Source organism: Sparus aurata, chromosome 5, assembly GCF_900880675.1.
Source record: "Sparus aurata chromosome 5, fSpaAur1.1, whole genome shotgun sequence".
NCBI classification, from domain to species: domain Eukaryota; kingdom Metazoa; phylum Chordata; class Actinopteri; order Spariformes; family Sparidae; genus Sparus; species Sparus aurata.
In genome coordinates, this window is record NC_044191.1 from 305,098 (window position 1) to 328,713 (window position 23,616).

General features: G+C 42.0%; 2 protein-coding genes across 8 annotated transcripts in view; one reads left to right on the forward strand and one right to left on the reverse strand.

Moving 5' to 3' along the window:
* Positions 1 to 14,999, reverse strand: part of niban2b (niban apoptosis regulator 2b) — a 47,489-nt gene extending 32,490 nt beyond the window's left edge. For 2 of the 3 annotated variants that reach the window (XM_030418157.1, XM_030418156.1), the window contains exon 1: positions 14,699 to 14,998. In XM_030418157.1, the coding sequence (XP_030274017.1) occupies positions 14,699 to 14,725 (27 nt within the window). In that variant the 5' untranslated portion in view covers positions 14,726 to 14,998. Of the gene's footprint in view, positions 1 to 14,698 lie in introns of all 3 variants that reach the window. The other variant, XM_030418158.1, reaches the window with a different exon arrangement.
* Positions 15,000 to 16,426: 1,427 nt separating this feature from the next.
* Positions 16,427 to 23,616, forward strand: part of stxbp1b (syntaxin binding protein 1b) — a 32,642-nt gene continuing 25,452 nt past the window's right edge. For all 5 annotated transcript variants that reach the window (XM_030415675.1, XM_030415678.1, XM_030415677.1 and 2 more), the window contains exon 1: positions 16,427 to 16,515. In XM_030415675.1, coding sequence (XP_030271535.1) covers positions 16,479 to 16,515 — 37 coding nt within the window. In that variant the 5' untranslated portion in view covers positions 16,427 to 16,478. The remainder of the gene's footprint in view (positions 16,516 to 23,616) is intronic.

Here is a 23,616-nt window from a genome sequence, read left to right on the forward strand (position 1 = left end):
TTGGAGCCTCCCACATGTCTTTGGGTGAACTCTAGTTGAGATTTAATGAGCTTTCTTCAACAGTGGCTTTCTATTTGCCTCTCTCCTATTAAGCTTTGCCTGGTGAAGAACCTGGGCAACAGTTGCTGTAAGCGGTCTCTCCCTGCTCAGCTGCTGAAGCTTGAACTCCTCCACAGTAGTCATAGGTGTCTTGGAGGCCGCCCTCACCAGTCTCCTACATTGGAAATGTTTTTTATGTCCATCCCTTGACTTATACTCTTCAATTACCTTTTCACGGAGTGACTCTTTGATTTTCTTTGCATAAATTGTAATCAGCCGTTTGCTTTTTTCTACCCATAAGCTTAAAGTAAATCCACACAGCTGACATGATGAGTCTTACTCAAGCTCGCTCCAGCTAGTCGCGTTACACATACTGCTGGCTTTACAGCAAGCTGCACATAATTTAAGATTTTATGGAAGAGTTTTAGACCAATAAATCAGATCAGATTATATATTTCCCCCTCTCAGATATCCTATCCAGGGATTTGGACCAATATCCATACTGAATATTGGATAGACACATCCCTACTTTTTATAGGCACTGTATCTTTGTCAAAAGGTGTTACATAACCACATTTATACCATGGTCTGGGGGAATACTCGATTCTGATCGGCTGCAGGGTGTCCATTAACCCCTGATATATGGACACCTACTAAGTAGTTCCAGTTAAATTGACTGTTCACCGCTGTAAATCAATGCGCTAGCTGGCGTATCAAATCTTAATATTTTTTTTCCAGCACTGAGTGCAGTCCGTCAGTCCTTCAGTGTCTTATCCTCTGAACACCACAGGGTGGCGACTGTAACACACAAGCTGCAGAAAGTTCACTTCCCCTCTAAACTTACTGATACGTGAATAATCTCACATCCCGTTCTCTGCTTCAGGCTGCGGCCACAGTAACGTTACACACGGCCGGTCATTTGTTGGTGAAAATCTTGCTATTGATTTGGGGACAATGACATGACTGGTTAGTTAGCTAATCGTGTTAGCTAGCATACTGTCAAATTATATTTACTGTTTGTCAACCTATACGCAATGTTATTGACTTTGAATCTTGCTTGCATAGCGTTAGCTTTCTGGCTCATCGCCAAGCGGACTAGAATATCTCCCGTTGCCAAGTCGTATCTATGGTCCGTCCTATTTACTGGAGTAGTGAACAACGTCGTCCATTAATTCCTGTTTATGGACACCTCTTCGGGCATTATCTCTTACTTGAGGGATCATTAAAAGTGTCTATAGATATCGGCTGATATGAATAACCTTTACCATAAATCTTGCCTGAACCTTATCCATCACAACTATGCCTAACCTTATGGCTGAACCTAATGTAAACCTAAACATACACTCTAACCTAAACCTTAAATATCAAACAACTCACACCCAAGGTTTAACTTAAAATTTTTATCACAAATAAATGTAGGTGTACAACTACACACAATGTCTCTCTCACCAGTGCACACCCATCAAGTCCAGTGACCTGAGAGCCTGGAGTTATTCATGTGGGAACATTTGAAGGTGAAAGTCAAACACAGACTTGAAAAAAGTGTAAAATGTGCCACATCACACTGCTCTTTTTGTGCTGCATCAGTGAGCCCACATTACGCCCACAGCATGTGCTGGAGCTCTGGTTGACCCTCACATGTCTAATCTCTTAGACTGTTCACCTGTGAAAGGGAGGTTTACACTACTTAACCTCTCTCGGTGCATAGATTGAATTAGTGATGGAAGACACGTTATGGCTACTATATGTGAATCCAAACCAAGTGCCTTTCCCTGATCCAGATGGGTCATCTGCTCGTATGGAGCAAAAACAGACCATTCAATTGTTGTTGAATAGGTCCTACTGTTAATGATAAATCATCACATTGACAAACACACCTTTGCCAACAATGTAATGAGGCTAATGAGGCAAATAAGGCCCAATAGGTTACACTGTACTTTACTCCTGGGTAACAAAAACAGCTTTGTTCACTTACTCGTGAACCCAAAGACAAATAGTAGTCCATCTGTATCTAGACATGACAAAAGAAAAGACTTGGACAGTACATCAGTTTGCTTCATAAATAACTGATTCATAAAGAAATTCTGACAGGTGGTCAGAAAAAGGCAGGGGAAACTCCCTCAGTAAGTAAAAAGTCACTGGACAACATTTCGAATAACACTCGATGGATACAGGTAAAAAAGAGCCTGACATCATTGTTTAAACTGTGAGGATTAAAGCAAACTATCCTGAATAAACATCCTGGTGACCAAAGAGTGAAGTGCCTCTCTTACACATCCCGCCAGTCTGAGTCAGTCGCCTCCCGTTCCACTCTCTCCCACAAAGAATGTCTTCCACTTCATGAAAGACGTCAATAGAGGAGAGTTGTGTCCAAAGAGCTGCTGCTGTGTCAGAGGTTAACAAATAAAGTGAAAGCCAACAATTAATGACATGATGTCTTCAAGTGTAGACATTCCTGCTTACATGCTCTTATACAAATCTCTGGATGGAGCTCTCAGGCTACAGATTTCAGATGCAGATTTTATTCCCTAAAAATCAGTGGTGTGACTGACTGTACCATAGCTCCTGCACAGGCACACTGTCTTGAAAAAAAAGCAACAGTGAATTGTTTTCTGGGTCAGACAGGAAGTCTCAAGAGGAATGTGACCCTTAGCTAAGAAAACCAGAGATGGAGTAAGGAGAAATTCCAGACCCATGTATTTTAGACAGGGTTAGGGTCAATTTTAATTACAAACCTGGATGTAGGCTGGCATGTACTGTCAGCTCGGATAGCACTATTGTAGTTTTCAAAAATAAATCAATGCCTGGGAACATGTATTTTCCCTAACACATTCTCACTCCCAACTCATATAGCAGCTTGGTCAGTGGCCTTGAGCTACAAACTATGACTAGGACATCCCCTTCTAGCACCAGTGTTGCACGTGAAGGGGCCCTGCAATCAATTTAGCCACAAAAACTACGTGTAACATCTGGTCAGACTATCAAAGTAAAGTATGCTGATGGACAGTTCATATTATTACTTACTGATTGTTATTAACGTGGCCAGTCAGTCATGATTTGGTTAGGTTTAGCGAGTGATCCTGCTCTGTATCAAAATATCATTATATATCATTTAAATACAGACACAATGCTGCACATTTCCAGACGTAGTGCACACATGCACATGACAGTGAAACATAGCTGTGCACAAATAGCTGTGTCAGAAGTGCAAATAACAGTGTCAAGACAGAGTGAATGTTACTTATTGTTCACCTAATTAAAAGAGGAAAGGGTCTTAAATGACAGAAGTTGCCTTGACACAAATGGCTGTACTACAACTCTGTAAATGTTAAGTGTAAAGATGAAAGATACAAGATTTGCTGTACGAGTGCCATGTAAAACTAAATTACAAAATCTGAGCATGCGCTTAATTAATAACTGTTGGTATTTGAAAAATATCAAAACCGTAATGCTCATTGTGTCTCCAACACAACACCAACACATGTCAGACTACAGACACATTTTAATCAAGCCCAACTCCTGAGAATGTTATCAGCTCTCAAGACTACAGTCTATCCCAGCAGTGATGTTGGTGAGTACTGCACCTCTCAAAACATTTGTGCCCTTTCCATCTACTTCCACCCTTTGGGTGGGAGGGGCCACAGTACTGTAGCGCAAGTGCATCATGGGTGGGGGACCAGGAAACAATGTCAGTGCTGACTCATGCAATACACGCAGCAGACAGAAACAATGCTATCATCTGTACGTGTATGACACTCAGCTTAGTCACACAGCACTAAGCTTCATATGATTATGACTGCATGAGAAAGCCTGTGTGAACTCCCTCCTCCCTGACCCTAGCAGGTTTGAGTTGAAATTTAGAACTTTAGTCTTCATCATTGTGCAGTCCCTGTTTCAAAAATGCTATCAGACTCTTCCCTGATCACACTGTCTGACAGCCCATTCAGTCAAGGGATACGTATATACTAGGGGTGGGAAAAATAATCGATTCTTAGATGAATCGCGATTCAAACGTGGATGATTCTGAATCGATTCACAATTGTCAAGAATCGATTTTCTACATGTTAATTGACAACGTAATGTTGACGGAACGCAAGAGGCAGAACTCAGAAGTGCGGAAGTGCAGCGCCCGGACAGTTGACGGCGTGCAAACAACAAAAAACATGGGATGTGTCGTGAATGTCTGTACTCACAAACAACTCATGGGTGGAACAGTCTGAGGCATTTGTTCACGCCGAGCGGCTCGAGAACATCGTGGAGACCGCTGTTGGCTGTTAGCTGTTGACTGTTAGCTGTTGGCTGATAGCTGTTAGCTGTTGGCTGATAGCTGTTAACTGTTGACTGTTAGCTGTTGGCTGATAGCTGTTAGCTGTTGGCTGTTAGCTGTTGACTGTTAGCTGTTGACTGTTAGCTGTGGCGTTGAGTGCGCAGCGTCCAGGTTAACTAGTGACACCTGTAACTAACTATCGGGTATTTCTGTCACTCCGCCGTGCGTTCAAATGGTTACTTAAAGCCATCGTTTCCCAGCCGCATACATCGTTATTAAGCTGAATCCAAGTCGATGTGAAAACTGTACATGGTCAAACAGCCCGCACAGTATGTTGAAATCCAGCCCTAACTCAGCGTGAGGTCAGTCAGCTGTGGCAACCTGTGATACAAACACCTGTATTGACCGTCGACCAGCTGCAGCTGAATTAATGTACTACATGTGCTGCTACAGGAACACTTTTCTTTTCCTTTTGGTTCTTTGCAAAGCTGGATGTTTGCTAGCAAATGTAACCTTCCAGTTGACTTGCCACATTTCGTTCATTTGTTTTATAAATTAAATATATTGGAAGTAAATTAAGTATGGATCATTACAATTATTTTCTTTTTAAAGTACCAAGTAGTCACACAGTGAGAAAAAAGTAGGAAGTGATTAGCAAACTCAGATTTAATTTATAATTTTTTTTTTTAAATCGTGCATGGAAATGTACATAAAAAAATTGCTGCATCGAGATGCATCAAGAATGGATTTAGAATCGAATCATTGACCTCTGAATCGGAATTGAATCGAATCTTGAGGTGCCAAGAGATTCCCACCCCTAGTATATACTAGTATTTATAACTAGCAGCCACCTTCTTAACCCTGATCCTCAGTTTTATCCATTTGGAAAGACTGACAGCAGCTTGTTCTATGCTTCACGTGCTTCTTTTGGAAAAGCCGGTCAGTGCAATCACATAACAACTGGACCATGTCAGAGATTCAAAGATCTCGTTCATGTCAAACAACTGAAGACAACAGGAGATACACTAAAAGAAGATGTGGCCCTTATTAAACTGTCCTAGTCGCATTAGTACACGTCAGCCAACTTTCCAGTATTTCTACTGACCGTCAAATTCCAAACTGAGAACATCCCTGATGACTAGGCAGAACTTGGGGCCAAAAAAAGAGAAGCTGCAATAAAGTGCCTTCTCACAACAATATGAGGATGTGTGAGGACTACCAGGGAGATGTCTTACTGGGCGGGCTGAGAGGGCCCATACAGGACACCTAACCTTAAAAACCAAACCTGCAGACTCTACAAAGTCAATGAGATGCATCTTTCAGTAGAAAATCATTAGTTACAAGCCTGTGGTCATAAACATTACAGGAGAGAGATAATTAAAGTGTGATTCCCTGAAGCATTATGGTATCAGTGTTTCCCTGAGGATATCATGAGAATGTGGTGGGTAACCAACTGCAGGAAAATACGTTTTCTCCAAAACAAGGTGAAAACAATTCAAACTGATGGTGGCAACATAAACCTATTATCGTTTCTATGTTCAGGAACACTGACGATATTGTTAAAAATCAGTAACTGAAATGTAAAGTGGTAAACAAAGTTTCCAGGCCTGCATCCCTTCCCACTTCCCACCTCTGTACAGAGTACAGACACTGAATGAATATAAGGCTGGAAGAACATACAAGGAAGCTGCTGCTGCTGACTCCTTGTTGTGCTGCACCCAACAACCAGACTAATTGTCGAGGGGGCCTCTGCAGTGCTGAGGCCAGCTATCAGTCCTAATGAGGAGGACTGTCGCTGTGGTAATCTGATCCAACCAACACCACATTTCCTTTACATGGCAGCATGTCTTATCGCTGACACCCTGACGACTTCAGCACAGTTTGATGACAGAGATCTGATCATAGAGTTGACTTGAGAGTTCACAGACTGCTGTTCACCCTCCCCCTCCATTTCTCCACGGTGCCTTAACAAAAACATTCCTCTGAGATAGACCCATGGTCTGACTCATAAATTTAGACTGTGTTCCCATCAGAGCTGAACACAAAGTCTTGTGCAAGCATCTAGGGCACCAAATGGTCACAGATTTAGACATCAATTTAAACAAGTTTACTGATGTAATTAGAGGCAGGGCAGGATTTTAGTTCAGTTTAGTTTTTCAGAGTTCACCTCAACCAACAGGGAAACGTCACTGCTCTGCTGCAGGCTTTTACCCGACTCACAGAGGGGGACCAACATTGGTGATCAGTATGAGATGCAAGACCCCAAATCTGATCTGTATACCCTTTCCTGTCAGGTGCGACTCCCTCCAGTCCCAGTTGAACTATTTAATGAATATTTCCAATACTTCAACTAAACAGTTCAAGTATGGTGTGGTCTCGAGTGAAAGTGTGGAGTTCGGCCTGGGCTGACTTTAGATTGCAGACCTGAATTATTATCAAAAAAAATCTTAAAAATATTGTTTAAATTAAAATCTGAATAGAGGACTACAACAGACTTTGGCTGCTCACACTTCCTTTTCAAGGCTGGAATCTTGTTATGATATTCTGCCTCACCATCCGTATTACGTTCACAGAGGTGGAAGGGGACAGTTTCATCCCACCTCTGATCCACGAGTGGGGGTAGTAACAGCGTCCCAAAAGAGATTATGTCTGTATGAATGGAAATGCCAGCAGCGCCTGATGGCAGATTGGACAGATTCTTCACTCATCAAATTAAAGAGAAATGTCCCACAACTTCAACCCACAAAGCAACGTTACAAGACCAAACAACAGTAATGTGGTAGCAGGAAGAGGCTTTAGCATCTAACATGAGGCTAGCTATCTTGACTTAACTTTATAGGCTCAACTTGAAAGTAGTGTTGTCAAAGGTATTGAAATGTTGATACATAAAGCCTGAATATCTGAAACTGCTTAAATAATCGTCTTTAAAAAAAAAAAAAAAAAGGTACCGACGCTCCATTACGAGCTGCATTTATTTTACTCGCCTCTCTTCACACATGCGGTGCTGTACTGTCCATACTCCCTCCAGCTTGGTTGATCCCAAGTAAATACACTTGAAGCGGTTTTCTATGCGCATAACACATAGTACACATGCCTCATTATATTCATCTTTCAACACCTTTTCTAACTTTTTTCAGTGGTATCATATATTGTACTGAATGTCGCCATTTTTCACGGCACTGTATTGAAGTTAAAAATTCCAGGACCGTAACAACACGACCTGAAGCCTGATTAGACCAGCCTATATTCATGATGGTTTTATGAAGCCAACACCCCAACAACTTCCCCCTCCTCACCAGAAACCTTCTGTAACTGTTTGTTGAGGTCAACCTCATTTCTACTTTCAGCCCAGCTCTGCCTCCAGCACAAGTGTATGTGTATATATTGTGGGGTCACAGCAGCAGGTATTTCCGCTATCTGAACCAGTTTAAAAACAGGCCTCTCTGTGCTGAGCAGGGTGTATGTTGAGGGTGAGAGTGCCACACCTCACCAGAGGCCTGTACTGTGAAGGGGGCTCAACATAGCCAGGCTTTGTGCTCATGATGAAGCTCAACAAAGCCCCAAGTCCCCAAACAGAGTTAAACGGTACTGCGACGGTGGTTATCAACTTAATTTGTCAAGTCCGGTTCTCTGCTTGTGCTCTCCGCGCGTTCACATAAAAGGGGGCATTTGACGTCATATTATTCTACTTCCGTGTGAAAATGGATCCATTCCGGGCCACATATTTTACTCAGGATGAGCAGATTCTTATTATGCAGGACTATGAAGAATTCAAGGAAACCGTCACGGTAAAAAGTAACACTGTCGCCGCCAACAGAGCGAGGGAGGGCTGCTGGCAGAAAACTGCTGACCGTGTAAATGCGTAAGTTAACAATGATTAATATTATGATCAATATTATATTAAGCCCCTAGTGTTTTCATTTCTGAAAGCTCAACATTGTGCAACTTTTACATATTAACCCTCATCCATTTAAAAAATAAATACACTGAAGCAAAAACTATCTTTTTTCATTTTTGGATGATGTCTATATTGTTTTCACATTTTACTGATCTCAGTTATAGAATGCGCGTGTGTGTTTTATTGAAAGCGAGGCTGAGTGTGTAGGCTATAAATGTTCAGTGTTTTTTGTATCACTGTGTCGGGATGAATAAGCAAATGAGGCTACTGTCCCTGTACAATGACAATAAAGAGCTTTCTGACAGTGAAAATAGCTCCAGCCTGTAAGATTTGTGTTTGGGCGTACACTGCCCTACAACGGGTGAAACACTGATCAGTTCATCAGTTTATTCATGGACACATCAAAGAAATGATTAACTTTACTCATTATCTGTGACAAATAAATACTAGGTTGGCCTAATTATTATTTCATATTGCATTTTATTAAGACGTGGAAGCAGCAGTCGGACATGGCAGCAAGTTAGAGCCAAATACAAAAACATCATTCAGAGTGGTATGTAGCCAAGCTGCCCCATCATTTTGTCAGTGTGTGTTCTTGCTTAGATTTTCTGCATCACCAACTGAATGTAAGAAGGTTCCCGTGGCGAAAAAACGAAGGTACACAAACAGTTTGCCCGACAGTGAGCGCACAGCTTCTTCAAGTGGCATTCCTGACACTCGGCTCAATAAGTGAGCAAATGTACCGTATTCCCTCGGCTGAAAATCTATATCGCTCATAGAGAATTTGATCAGGAAATGCCAGCGGATCAGCGCGATCTGGAAGAAGCCGCTCACGTCGTAGTGCTGCCCGAAGGTCCCAGGTCCACCGGGTTCTCAATGAATGGTGACGCCATCTCCCAATGAGTTACACAGTGAAACAGCGGCGCTTTTATAGCCGATTTGAAGCTGAAACTCTGAACATAACCTGGTCGGGACCAGGGTATGAGCTAAGCATAAGTTACCATGGTGATCTAGCCGGGTTAAAAGAGAGCCACCTTTGTAGTACAGGGAAGCCTGGCTTTAGACTCAACATACCTCGCTAACCCACTAAACTGGCTTCACGGTACACCCCTCTGGCCACTGAGAGCCAGTCAGTTAGCCACCTGAGAGTCCCTCCAAAGCCTGTACATACAACAGGGAAAAACAAGGAAAAACACTGGATGTCCACATTTTAGGATGTCCTGTTTCCTGGCCTCTCTCCCACTGACCAAGCGAATACCACTCCACGTTTAAATGCATACTATGGTCAAGAAGGTAGTTCAGGCAGGGCGAGGCTCAGCCATTATATATACACACACAGTATCTCACAATAGTGAGTACAACCCTCACATTTTTGTAAATATTTTACATTATCTTTTCATGGGACAACACTGACACTTTGATACAATGTAAAGTAGTGAGTGTACAGCTTGTATAACAGTGTACATTTGCTGTCCCCTCAAAATAACTCAACACACAGCCATTAATATCTGAACTGCTGGCAAAAAAAGGGGAGTACACCCCTAAGTGAAAATGTCCAAATTAGGCTCAATTAGCCATTTTCCCTCCCCGGTGTCATGTGACTCGTTAGTGTTACATACTCTTACTGGTCAGTGGAAGTTCAACATGGCACCTCATGGCAAAAACTCTCTGAGGATCTGAAAAAAAGAATTGTTGCTGCACATAAAGATGGCCTAGGCTATCAGAAGATTGCCAATACCCTGAAACTGAGCTGCAGCAAGGTGGCCAAGACCATACAGCGGTGTAACAGGACAGGTTCCACTCAGAACAGGCCAGCCTGTCAGTGCTCAGACTAGGGAAGTCCGAGTCATTTGATTTTGAGTATCTCCTGATACCGAGTCCCGATCCGATACTTCTATAATACATTTTTTTTTTTTTAAAAAGTGAAGAAACAGATCCAGGATGTCCCTTATTTTTGATTTTATTCACCTTATTTTATCATTTAACACGTATCATAAGTATGATTGGCAAAGGAAAAAAAAGCAGGAAAATATACGGCTCCACTACGTCTCTCTTTACATTCATTTTGTCCCGTTGTTTGCTTCAGTTAAGAAATCAATAGTTTGCCCCACACGTCCAAGCGCTTGAGCATTAGAAAGCTTTTTTACCATTATTTTCTTTATTATTAGAGATTTTTTATGGAAACCGAAACCGTTTCAGAAGTCAGTGGAACCACATGGCATGGAAGCTATTGAGAAAAAAAATCATAATTTCTGCATATTAATATTCATACAAAATAGAGGAAGCACTAAAATACATTAAAAAATAGGTGTGTCTCATTCGTCCAGTTTACTAATACAATTTGCTGCTAGATTGGAGTCACTGGGTCACATGACATGGAAGATTTCGTAAAAACTGCAATTATTTTGTATTAATATATTTATGCTAAGTAATTTAACGACGGTCCCTAAATCAGTCTCCAGTGATTCAGCGCGAGGCTCTGGAGGTGAGCTGACCGTCCTCCTGCTGCTCACACTGGGTGAACCTCAGTAAAGTTCAATGAGTCGCCTGTTGCAGCCTTTGAATAAGATGACGAGGATTTCAGTCACTCAACTTAAACGGTGACTTGTAGAAATTTTACAAATAGCGGTAATGACAATAACAACTGATTTAAAGATAACTTAGGGTGTAGTGCTTTCACTGTGTGCAACTTAAATTCACCATTTGCCAGTGATTTTAAACCTACAAAAATCATGGCTTTTTTTTTTTTAATCCTAACCCTGAAAATCCAGCAGCAGAATGCATATAAGGGAAACACTGACACACCAGATAACCTTCTGCAACAATTGCAGGCTATTTGGTGGAGCTCTGCTTTGAATTAAGTTCCATCCTGACAAATGAATGGACTACTTGCAGAGTGACATGAAGACATGAATCAGAGGCACAAAAAACGTTGACAGCGGTGGCCGGTCATTATGTTTACCAACACCCGATCCGTGCCTTGCGCACACACATTTTTCCCCATTTGTTTTGAAATATTATAGATCTGGTAAAAAAAAATTATGAGAATAAATATACACATATATCCGATCCCTGATCGGGATGTAACATCTGATTCCGATTGAGTCTGAAACCACATGATCAGCCACGATTTCCAATCACGTGATCAGATAGGGACATCCCTAGCTCAGATCATACGCCACACACTGCAGCCTCTTCTAAAGATGATGCACAAGAAAACCCGCAAACAGTTTGCCGAAGACAAGCAGACCAAGGACACGGATTACTGGAACCATGTCCTGTGGTCTGATGAGACCATGATAAACTTATTTGGTTCAGATGGTGTCAAGCATGTGTGGCGGCAACCAGGTGAGGAGTACAAAGACAAGTGTGTCTTGCCTACAGTCAAGCATGGTGGTGGGAGAGTCATGGTCTGGGGCTTCATGAGTGCTGCTGGCACTGGGGAGCTACAGTTCATTGAGGGAACCATGAATGAGAACATGTACTGTGACACACTGAAGCAGAGCATCATCCCCTCCCTTCAGAAACTGGGCCGCAGGGCAGAATTCCAACATGATAATGACCAGAAACACACCTCCAAGACAACCACTGCCTTGCTAAAGAAGCTGAGGGTAAAGGTGATGGACTGGCCAAGCATGTCTCCATGTCTCTCTCTGATTGGTTGTGTTGATTCGGGAGCAGTGGATTCTTGCAAATCAAATTATGGCCACTAGGTAGAAACACAGACAGTGGATTTTTATACAGCTGACCTGTGTCTTATTCTACTGTCAGATCATAATGACAATTTTAGCAAATATAGCTAAAAAAAATGTTCCAGACTACAGCTTTAAGCTGTCACTAAAATGGGATGGACTGCAGAAGAATCTGGGACTTTTAAGTCATCCACTAAAGTTTGGCTTCTGTTGTTACAACAGAGGTTGACTTATGGTTGCACGTCAGCTCTACGCAGAGCCGATGCTGTAACCTACTCATGTGGCCTACACTGCCATGAGCATTTATACATGTGCACTGGTGTGTTTGCGTTGATGGCACTGTGAGTGGATTGTGAGCTGACTTTCCCCTTTAAAACACACCAACTCACAGCTGTGTCTCTGGACTAGAGAGAGCAGATAGGCAGAGTGCTTGCAGGGAGGTCGGCAGCTTCATACAAACATGACTGTAAAGACAGCGTTTGCCACTGGGATCCTTGTTGAAGGACAGAACTGTCTGCCCTTTCGTGCCCAGAGACGACTCCTCCAGAGAGGAGTATAATCCAAGCAGAGCAGCAGCCAGCCGGTCAGGAGGGACTGTAGCTGTCGAAGAATCCAGTGTGTTTAATGGGGAAACTACAAGTCACAACCTCCGTTATTAGCACCGTTGTCAAGCACAGAAGAAGAAACTGGATTATGCAACGCTTTCAAATTGACCAATCACAGTCCTTGTGGTCTGCATCGCTGTGACGTGCATTTACTTTTCTGGGGAGGTGCACGTAGAGGCTATGCTTAGTGGCATTAAGTCATCTGCCTCCATCATGTTTACAAAGACGCTGGTCCAAAGGTGTCATAAGCGAGATGAGTTTTATTTTTCCTATGATTAATAACTGAAATAAACGATATATTGACAGCCCTAATAAATAACTATCTATTCTCTTGGACGGTACCAGCCGATGAATATTGACCATTACCAGATCAAAACATTCAGAAACATTTTTTTTTTAAGTTCCACTGACTGGCTGATCTTCAATGTCAGTTTTCAATTTTAAAAAAAAGTACAAAAGTAAGCCTGGCTTGAACAAGTGCACTCATGCAATCCAAGGGGAAGTGAGAGGTTGATCATGTGATCATTTCCACCCTAAACACGCCCTCACATCTCCCTGTAATGATGACCTAATGCTGAAAGTTATCTGGGAAGTGGAACACACTGCCTGCTGGTTACATATGACTCTGCTCAGGGACTCCCACAGTTATTCTTATCAGCCATCAAGGCGAGGCTTGAACCACTGGATGAAAACAGGAAGGTGTGGCCCATTCATTCACTGGCCATAAATCTTCACCTTAATACAATGGAACTGAATAATGAAGCTATGATTATCTCTAGTCTGATAAGAAGTCATTTCCACACACACACAGTGGCAAAGTGGTTCATCGCCCTCTGAATGCGACAGGTATTAACAAAATCAGTAAGTGTGTGAGTGTGTGTGTGTGTGTGTGTGTGTATGTGTGTCATGCTTTAATGATGAATCCAGGCACTTCCCTGAGACTGTTGGCCGCTTGCTGTGCAGCTCAAGGCATGGAGGACATTCCCATCCAGCCACATAGACACACACTTTTTCATACATTCCTCAGATTCCACATCAGATATGTGTGTGTGTGTGTGTGTGTGTGTGTGGTTTAATGAACACCCACAGGTTTGAGTATGTACCTCACTCTGAAGTGGCAGATTGAGGCATTATAAAGATGACGCTTGGTGTCTAACAGAGCTTTCTGGGCAGGAGCCCCAGAGAAACATGGTTTGGGACCCCAACTGGCTGTGCATTGTATCTGTATCCTATTTAGGGATGTAAGTTTTGGTTCACTTGGCTTTTGATGGGCCGACACCCATTCACTGGTCACTAACTGGTTACTTGAGAATAAACACAAAATTACTTAAAGTACAACAGCTTTCCTTTTAGTCCAAAGCTCCATTATCTCAATGAGCTCCGCGGCATAGCGTCAGCTTCTCAGCGCTCTGGCTGCTTCAGTTAAAAAAAGTCCATATCCTGCTTTTTGCCTTTCCTTGGTTGTGTTACATTACAGTTTTCAGTCAAGCCTTTACTTCTGTAACTTCTGTTCATCACTGAGCAAAAAGCATTACAGTAGTCTGACTTCACTTATAACTGAACAAGCCCTGACAGGTCAAATAACAATGTCAAATGGCCATTTGTAAGAGCTGAGGCTGATAAGGGTGCAGCCGCTACCTTTTCCTATCTTACTTTGATAAGTCTGAGAACTGCAAGGCAGATATCTTGGCTACCAGTCAGTTTTCCCCTTTAAGTGCCAACGTTCAACAGTTCAGGACAGATCAAACTCAGTTTGAACACGATCATTTTCCTCCGAACAGAGTCCTTTGTGACAGACTGACAGGCTGCTGGACCTTCTAGCAGGTCGTGACTGAACAGAAGAATGACATAAACCTCATCAAATCAATATGTCTGACTGTGTTCAGGTCTCTTTGAAAGGATCTGCGGAGGTGGGGAGGAGACTGTTCACACTGGCGACCCCGTGTTAGAAAATGCTGTCCTGCTTACAGCCACAACACCTTCACGTGAACGGCAACAGTACACCAATAACGACAACACAGGCGATTCAAGCATTCTACAAAAGACCCCGTCACACTTACGTCTGGCAATATGACTGATTTCATTTCTCCCAGATGATACAGAATGTCCTGATAGTGCGTGGCCGCTGCGTAAAAACGCACACGTGCCAAAACGCCACAGCAGCACGCACCAAACAAACCAACACACAACGCCTCACCTGTGATAATCTCCCGCTTGGCTTCATCCAGGTGACTAGAAATCACGTCCCCCATAGTCGTTGAATCTCACAGACCCAGACTCACGCCACTGGCCTACAAAAGGTGCTTAAGACAAAGAGATCGAGATCCAGTAGAAAGCCCCTCAGCCCCTCTTCAACGTAAGTGAGCGCAGCGAGCTGTAGACGGGCCGTGTGACTACACTCCTGCAGGAGAGGTAGGGAGAGGACAAGAAAGTTGGCTGCCAAACAAACTGACGGTCTTTTTCTCGGAGGGACACACCCTCTTTAAAGTTGGAGACGAACTCCCACCTTCCGGCCGCGGTGCGTTCACGTAACATGGCAATAATGGTTCACACGAGCTACCGAATCCACATCTCTTTTACAGCGCTGTAGCCAAAATGTAGGAAATTATTCAGGTCATAAGTCTGATTCTCACACAACAGTCACACCAGAACATAACTGTTTAAATCGTTTGGATTTTTCTTTTTTAATTGTTTTTTAAAAACATTATTTTACCGAAATTGTTAACCATACTGCTATGGAGGGCTGAACTGGCCAATATCAGAAATAAGGAAAGAAATGGCTCAACATATCAATCAATGCAAGTAAATGTATGAAAGTAATATAAAAAATGTATACATTAATTAATTTATCGAATATCACATAAAATCAAATTTTCTGTATTTATTTACCTTTCTATTAATTTGGCAAAGCCCTCTTCTATTTCTCCATTTTATTTATTGATCCATTTATTTTTGACACCATTCAGTATTTATTTTTGGATTTATTTCAAATTATTTTCCTTTGCAGGAAGTTTTAAAAAAAACGTAGTTAAATTTAAGACAGGAGGAAATAAACACAGCATCATGGCACGCAAGGATTTCCAGCTCTCCGACATGCTGTCTGCTGAAGGGCGTATATATAGAAATGTATATGGAGGTGTATGAAACTGCCAAAATAGATACATATTAATAAATAATGTAAGTTTTTCTTAACGGAATGTTTTCCTCCGAGAGATTCCAGCGCTTTGCCTCTGCCCTCCTCTCACAGGGAGCTGATCTGGTGTCTGCCTCTCCTCTGCTGCCCTCTCATGGACACTCTGTGTTTCCACCATTACCTGCAGTGCGCTCCTTCATGAAGGCTGCTGTCTGTCTGTGTGGACACCAGAGAGGAGTTTCAGAAATCCCACTCTGCTCTTTGCGTTATACATTTCAAGAAACTTCAGATCATTCTCCAAAAGCTGCACCATATAGACCACAGTACATGACTGTGATTTAAATTTGAAAATATCAACAAGCAAAAAATTAAAAACGATTTAATGTGCCCATTGACTTTCATTGTGCTTTTTTTGTTTAAAAAAAATATAAAAATGTACACAGTAATTCCGAACCGAGTAGCAGATATTCACCTTCCGGTTCTGTAATGTAGCCTTCAAAGGAAAACCTTATAAACGATCATCTGAAACTCTGATTCTACAAATGGCATTATTTCATATTCATTATCAGATCCACATGAGTGGTTTCATGCGGCAGCCACACGCTGATTGATTTGCATATGCACATTTGGCTCTGTACCACACAGTCTAGCCTTTATCTGTGGTTCATTGCATTGTGTGTACTGTTTGACTTCTCTTAGCAGCGGATCTGTGCTTGCGTTCCTAAAGTAAGGCTTTTATTTTGTAATCAATAGGACGGAAGTGTCTGGCTTGTTCTTGTGAATTGACACGCGTTGTGGCAGCGGTCAGTTGCGTGGAAAGGTGGACGCGCAGCAGAGGCTCACCATGGCACCACTCGGACTTAAAGCCATTGTTGGAGACAGTAAGTGTTTCTATGATTCATCACGATACTCCACTCTTGTTTTGTGGACATGTTGACGCGTCGTCCATTGCTGATTAATCATTATTAGCCCTCTCACACACCAGCCTTGTCGAATATTGTACCAGCATGAAGGGCCATCCCCATCACCATCCCCTCAGTGTGAGATATGAACATTGTTTTACGTACTTTTATATTACTTTAGTACTTTAAGGTTACTGATGCTGACAGAAAACAGCGCAGCTCCCTGTCACGCTTGGTTTAGTTTGCGAAATTCGATGCGCAAAAGACGCACAGGCGCATCCGAGGAATGCGGCTCAAGTACTGGTCATTTCTCCGGACTCTCTCCGGACTCTCCGGTCAGTGAAATGAACCACACAGCTGCGAAGTTGTTCGGTTGTGCGCTGACAGACTTTGATTGGAGTTTCTATGGTTTGTACAGCATTTAGTGGTGTTTGTCTGAAATATAAGAGCGGGGACCGGGTTTGGTTAAATCCCGCCTCGCTAATCTTTGTGTGGATTAAGCGCTTTGACATCATCCTCAAATGAAGAGGCTCGACATGCAGGAGCGAACATCCGATTGTGACAGCCTCAGTAGGATAAAAACTATCGCTGGTCACCAGCAATGGTCCACATGTAGTCAGTATTATAATGTAGACAAGATCTGACGCGACTAAAGACGCGCTCAGTAAAAACTTTACTGACGCGTTTTCTCTGGAAAATGTTTAGAGGAGACGGAGAGAGGAGCTCGTTATCTCATCTCACAGGTTTCAGTTTCAGTGTCAAGGTATTATTAAAGGTGCCCCTTTTTAACTAAGCTCTCCTGTAGAGAGGCTACATTAATGGGTTTGCACGTGGTTAGTATCCATTGATGCTTGATACATTGATTATTGGACGCTTTGAATAATTCCATTGAATGGTGTTTATGATTTCATTTCTTTGAGGAGTTACTAATGTTCACCTCCTGCTGTCCTCTCCATGGTCAAAGGGATTTTTTTTTTACAACTTACAACAAAAAAGTTGTTACTCATAGCTTATAACCACAAAACATTAGTATATGATTGAATGATTAAAGCAACATTATGTAGAAATTGTATTTGAATGTGATTTGGCGCCCCCCATGGTTTCTGAGTGCAACACCACTGTGATGAATACAGATCCCAGGTGTGTTTGTCAGATGTAATGTTGGTGTTAACTACAAGCAAAACTCATGACATCAGAGCAATGTGATGTGTTGAACACTTGTATGTTGAAGAGGACATGTATGTAACGCCCTCTCATTGAAGTTACATAGAGCAGGAACAAAACAGAACAAGGAGGACAGACACTGCTCCATGTATAACTGTGGTATTTTTTTCCTCATATAAATTGCCAACGACAGTTACAGTTTCCATGTTGCTGTTTGGTCCTGTAACGTTCTTTTATTTGATGAGTGAAGGATCTCTTTAGTTATATCACTGTAGACACCATCTGATTGAACTCCAGCTCCACGCCGCCGGCTTATCCAGTCACACAGGCACGCTGCGCCTCTGATAATAACTCCAGGGGAGCATCAGAGCCGCAGCGAAATTTCACCCCTCGCTTTATCCGACACTTTCACACAGAGGATGATGCAGAGAATTGGCGCAGGATCCCTGCACTCAAAGACTAACGACACCATCCACCCTGTTACAATACACTGTACCATCAACATGATTGTGAGGCTGTTATTTGAAGGTATAAAAGTGACATTGTGTTGCTTTAATTAAGTTATATGATGATGTACATAGTGACAACAACATGTAAAAAAAACCTAAAAAAAACTAAAAAGAAAATAAGAATAAGAATAAACAACAATGGCAAGACATTAATGATTCAAATCCAGAGTTTATTTCAGGATATTATACCCAGTGATCTCTCTGCAGTGGTCAATGGTATATTTCTGCTCGTTCTTTGTTAAAGGTACTGCTCAGTACAAGGTTTTGATTGACTTCATAGTGACATCTAGAAAGTGAAACTGAAAATAGAAATTACAGTCAAATCAAAGAAAAAAGAATCGTTCACTTAACAAATAAAAACTCTTGTATTGCATCAAAAAAGGCATGATAGTGTATATGTTATGTATGAATGAAAAGACAAACAAATCAAAAACTATTTTTAAAAACAATTTATTTTTCTCATACGGTGCTGGAGATAAGTCGTATAAAAGCCTTTTGTCTCTCCAGAGGAAGCTGCATGTAATCTGATAAATTACCAGAGGCTCAGTTGCATTGTGGGTAATGCATGCACAAGATCTTGAAATGTGGGAAAAAAATGGTGATATCTCTGTTCTGCTGTATTGATTCTGATCTGTCCATTATGAGTCCAGTAGTGTTATAGGGGCAGAGGACTGCGGTTTATACCTGGAGCCTACATTTCCCACAGTGCAATTTATCCACTGAGTGACACCCTGGAAGTAATTTATCAGATCAGATTTTATTTTACTTGTACTACTTTTTCACCATCAACTGTTACTGATGACTGCACAGAGGTTTCCTGGGTGTTCCTTCAGGTCAAAGGCATCGCTGGAGTAGAACTGCAGGGAAGTTGGCCTTGGTGCCTGGTTGGTAGTACAGCCTCATTGCAACCCATTAATGCCATTCACTTAGATTTTGGATGCCCCTTATTGTAAGTGTTTTCTGGGCTTGCCAGTGGCGTGCGCAGACTTTTTGAAGGGCAGGGGCGAAAAGAAGGGCACTTTAGCGCGTGTTTTGGCTCCCAAGAGGGCACTTTAGCACACGTTCTGGCTCCCAAGAGGGCACTTTAGCGCGTGTTTTGGCTCCCAAGAGGGCAGTTTATCATGTTCTAACCAGCCAAGGGGGCAGTTTAGTGTGTTTTGCCAACCAAGAGGGCACTTTGGCACGCTTTTTTGGCTCTCAGGAGGGCACTTTAGCGCGCGTTTTGGCACTCAGGAGGGCACTTTAGCGCGCGTTTTTCAACAATTGGGCCACGAGGGGGGGCGACTGCCCCCCCTGCCCCCCCCCTTGTGCACATCACTGGGGCTTGCCTAAGCACAGATCTGAAAATTGTTTAAAACCTCCCAGAACATTCAGCTGAAAATCATCATAAATGATGTATGCTATCACCTGCTAATAGTTCTGTGCAATTTGTATTTATATGGAAAGTAAAGGTAGGAGCCCCTTGTATGTATGTACTAAAAATAATGATAATGATAATGATAATAATAATAATAATAATAATAATGATAATAAAATGCTTATTAAGTGCATTTTCTACCATTTTAGGAAAAAACAGTCGCCACATGTGCCCAAAAACTAATCATAGTACGATATGTAAAGGACTGTGTCTCAGAAAAACAAAGAGCACAATCATGCATTAGTTATCTGTGAACTCATAAAAAGGTGATTATCAAAGATATAGACAGATATGCAGCATAATATAAAAAAAATCCTAACACACAATTTCAGCAGTTTTAGACGTTTTTCATAAATCCTCACTTTGATCGTTGATAAAATCAATTGTCAAAGGTCAAAATCATTTAAAACCAGTCAGAACAAATGCTGGGCACATTAAACATGTACTAAAACAAAGAACATAATCTTCATTCTGCTTGCAGATGTTTAACTTGATGTTAGGTTGGCTGCAGTGTCGTTATCTGATAACCTGGGAATGAGATCATCAACTATCTTTCTTCAGAATCGCTTACTGCAGCTGGTGTCTTAACAAACAACAACTAACAAATCCTGGATAGTATGCCTTTAAAAATATTGATTAGTGTAGCTTAAAAGCTGTATGAATGAATACAGTACCAGAAGAAATTAAGAATGAATAAAAAAGGTAATGTACACAGGCCCAGTTGCAACAATGTTGTAACTTTACATTTCTTTAAATTAGATTTGTAGATTTGTTTCTCTTCATCACTGGGTTTATTTAATGATTAGGTTTAGGCACACAAACCACCTGGTTAGGGTTGGAAAACATGTTTGTGCTTAAATGGCCTGTTTTTGTTGCCACAAAGGCAGATGGAGATGTCCTTTTAACAAACATCACAAGCTCAAACATGACATGTTGTAAACATGTCAATATGGCACAAATCCTTTTGAACGTGTCTGGGGTTTGCAGAAATGTGAACTACTTTTCTCCTAGCAACTGGGATGAGAAACCTGGCCTTGACCTCTTTAAGTCTGGAATTCTGATGCAAATGGTTGTTCAGTTCTATATTTCCTAGTTAGGAGCATCAGTTCCTAACAAATTTAATACTTAGTTTGTAGTTTGTGACTCTGTGAATTTATTCTGTATTTACAGCTGCAATCTGCAGTATCAACAGAACAGTGACTGTGATCCACTAGAACAGGTGTTCTACTTTTGCAAGCTGGGCCCCCCCAAAGCTGGTTCATTGCTGTTGCCCCCCCCGACAACATCAGGGGCCCATGAAGGAAGTAAAAAAACAAAAAAACAGCTGTCCAGAACTGCCACAGGCCCTGTTTTGGTGAATGAAATATCTGGGGGCGGGTCAGTAAGGTAACGCTGAGTGGCCTTGATGCCTGTCAGTCATGATGAGTCGTGTCTCGTCACCTCTCTGATGTGTCTGCAGCTGAGCACTGTGATGCGTCTCTCTCCCCGGCTGGGAGAGTTATCATACCATAAAATACCAAATAATGGCCGGGGCGTTTATTTGTTTCAGTCACGTAACAGACCAGGCGTTTATTTGGGACCAGGCGGCAATTTGGGACAATCGTTTAATTCCTTCCTCACAAAAATCCGGGATGAAAATGTCACAAACTTCTCCAGCTTCTCTGTGAATTCTCTGGCATCCTTCTGCAAGTGAAGCTGTTGCGGCGGAGGAAACAATTTATCCAACCAGCACTCGCTGCAATCTCTGCTGTCACTCACGGTGGTGTACATTTGTTTCTCCATCGTCCTGATCATTTTGCGGGACACTCTCACGTGGCGTGCCCGTTTGCTGATAACTCATTCCCGCATGTTTATCTCAGGCTCCTCCTTGCTGCTTCTCCCGAGTTTTCCTCTGCATATTTTACGACAGAAAGTTTGAATTTTAAGTCGTACTTTTTATTTGTTTGCTGCACTGGAGCCATGGTGTCACCAGTGTGATACTGACTGACAGAAAGCAGCACAACACGTGAACAAGACGAAGAAGAAAAACGTGCAGTGTCAGTGGTCACGTCTTCTTCCTTGATTCAAAAAAAATAAATGAATTAGACCCGGCATTTATTTGGAACCGGTGGTTATTTATCAAAATATACACCTGCACCCGGCGTTTAAAGGGGATCCTGCGGTTAATTGAAACCCGGCTATTATTTGGTAATATACGGTACATTTACACCCCGCTCTGTACGCCAGGGCGGGAACGGCGGCGGCCATGCGCATACGCAATTCATTTGCAGCCTGGACGCGGAGTGCTGCGTGTCTCCTCTCTGCTCTGACTGCAGGCTGGACTGCTGCGTGAGGCTACTGAGAGACTGACCGCCTGTGAGCGCTTTTGGACGGGGGAGGGACTCACGGCAGCACCCGCTGCTCGTTGAGCACAGTAACTACAGAGTGATACGTGCTTTCAAGTCAGAGTCTCCAAAGACCACAAAAGTCTCCAATAACACCAGTAAAAGTCGCTAGATTTGTCGGTAGTAGCTTTTGACAAAAAACATTTTCATGTTATTTTTATTTGGATTTTTGGATTTTTTTCTGTAGCCTACTCGCACCCCCCGGGTGAGTGTCAAGGGGTGCGGGCCCCACTGGTTGAGAACCACTGCACTAAAACACACTTAACCACAAATAAGGCTGTTAGTCAGTTTAGGGCTAGTTGAGTTTTTTAATACACAAACCTAAAAATCACAGATAGAGTTCCCAGCCCTCCAGGACAGAAGTCAAATATCATCATCATCAAACCTTCATTTAAACTTGAAAAACCATTGAGTTCACCCTTGTTATCAATGACAATAGTTGATAGTTACAAAAACGTTTCAAATAGAACAATACACAAATGACAGTTAGACAATCACATGTGCTCGGCAAACCTGTGTTAAAACAATGACCACACGGTTCAGCCCCAGAATTAACAGTCATAGCTAGAGTCAACCAAATGAACCAATCATGATTGTTTACAATACCTTCAGGGTAGAAAATCCTGTGTCACCCTTTTCACCGTTTCTATCTTCATGGTCTTATTTCAAAGTGCATACTTCTAATTCATCTTAAACACATGTCAGCAGCGACAACCCTCTCACTGACGATGGTTGGTGAATGTCGACTTGAGTTTAGTTAGAATTAATAGTTAGCCAGTGGTGGGGTGTCTCAGTGGTGTAGACTCAGTTTGGGAAGATTTAACAGAGCAACAACAGCACATAAAATAAGGCCAGATAAGTCAGACTGTTGTGTTTAACTTTTTATCTTTAAAACTTACGGTTACAGCCAGTTGTTCTCTGTAAGTGACTGTTGTTATTAGCAGGACTTCATGGTGATTCAGTCTTCATGAGAGCCATATTGCTATGGCTGCTTGCAGACCTTTGAACATCCACAAAGTTACTGATAATGTTGCGAAAGAAAAACAAAATGCAGTCTGATTATCAGTTCAGTTCATGTCCCTGTGTTCATATGTTTACATAAGATGTTTTTTGTTTGTATACGTACATTATATTTGCAAATATGTTTTGTAATAAGTGTAGTGCAGTCTGGATTCAGTGGCGTCCTTTCCTTTAGACCTATCCTATTTAATGTTGTCGTAACTTGTGCCTTATTAACCAAAAGCTTTATCCACACGTGGCTCACCTGCTGTTATGACAACAGAGACATGGGTGAAAAAAAATCTATCAAATATGTGTACAATTGTCATTTGGTAGCTTGTCGAACAGGATTTTAAATCTGTTAGATATTCATGAGCAAAGGAGGAAGTCAGGAGTAGTACTGTAGAGTGCAACAAGGCCATGTGCTGTGGGGAGGAGACTGGAGAAGGACTGTTGGGTTAAACAGGCAAAGGACTTAAATCCAGAAGGCCGCTGTTTGAGTCAAGTGTGAAACCACAAGTCGAAGAGTTATTTTACTTTACTAGTGCAGTGCCCGTAAAAAGAGTGTATTCCTATAAAAAAGTGGGAGGTTAAGAGGCTTTTTCAT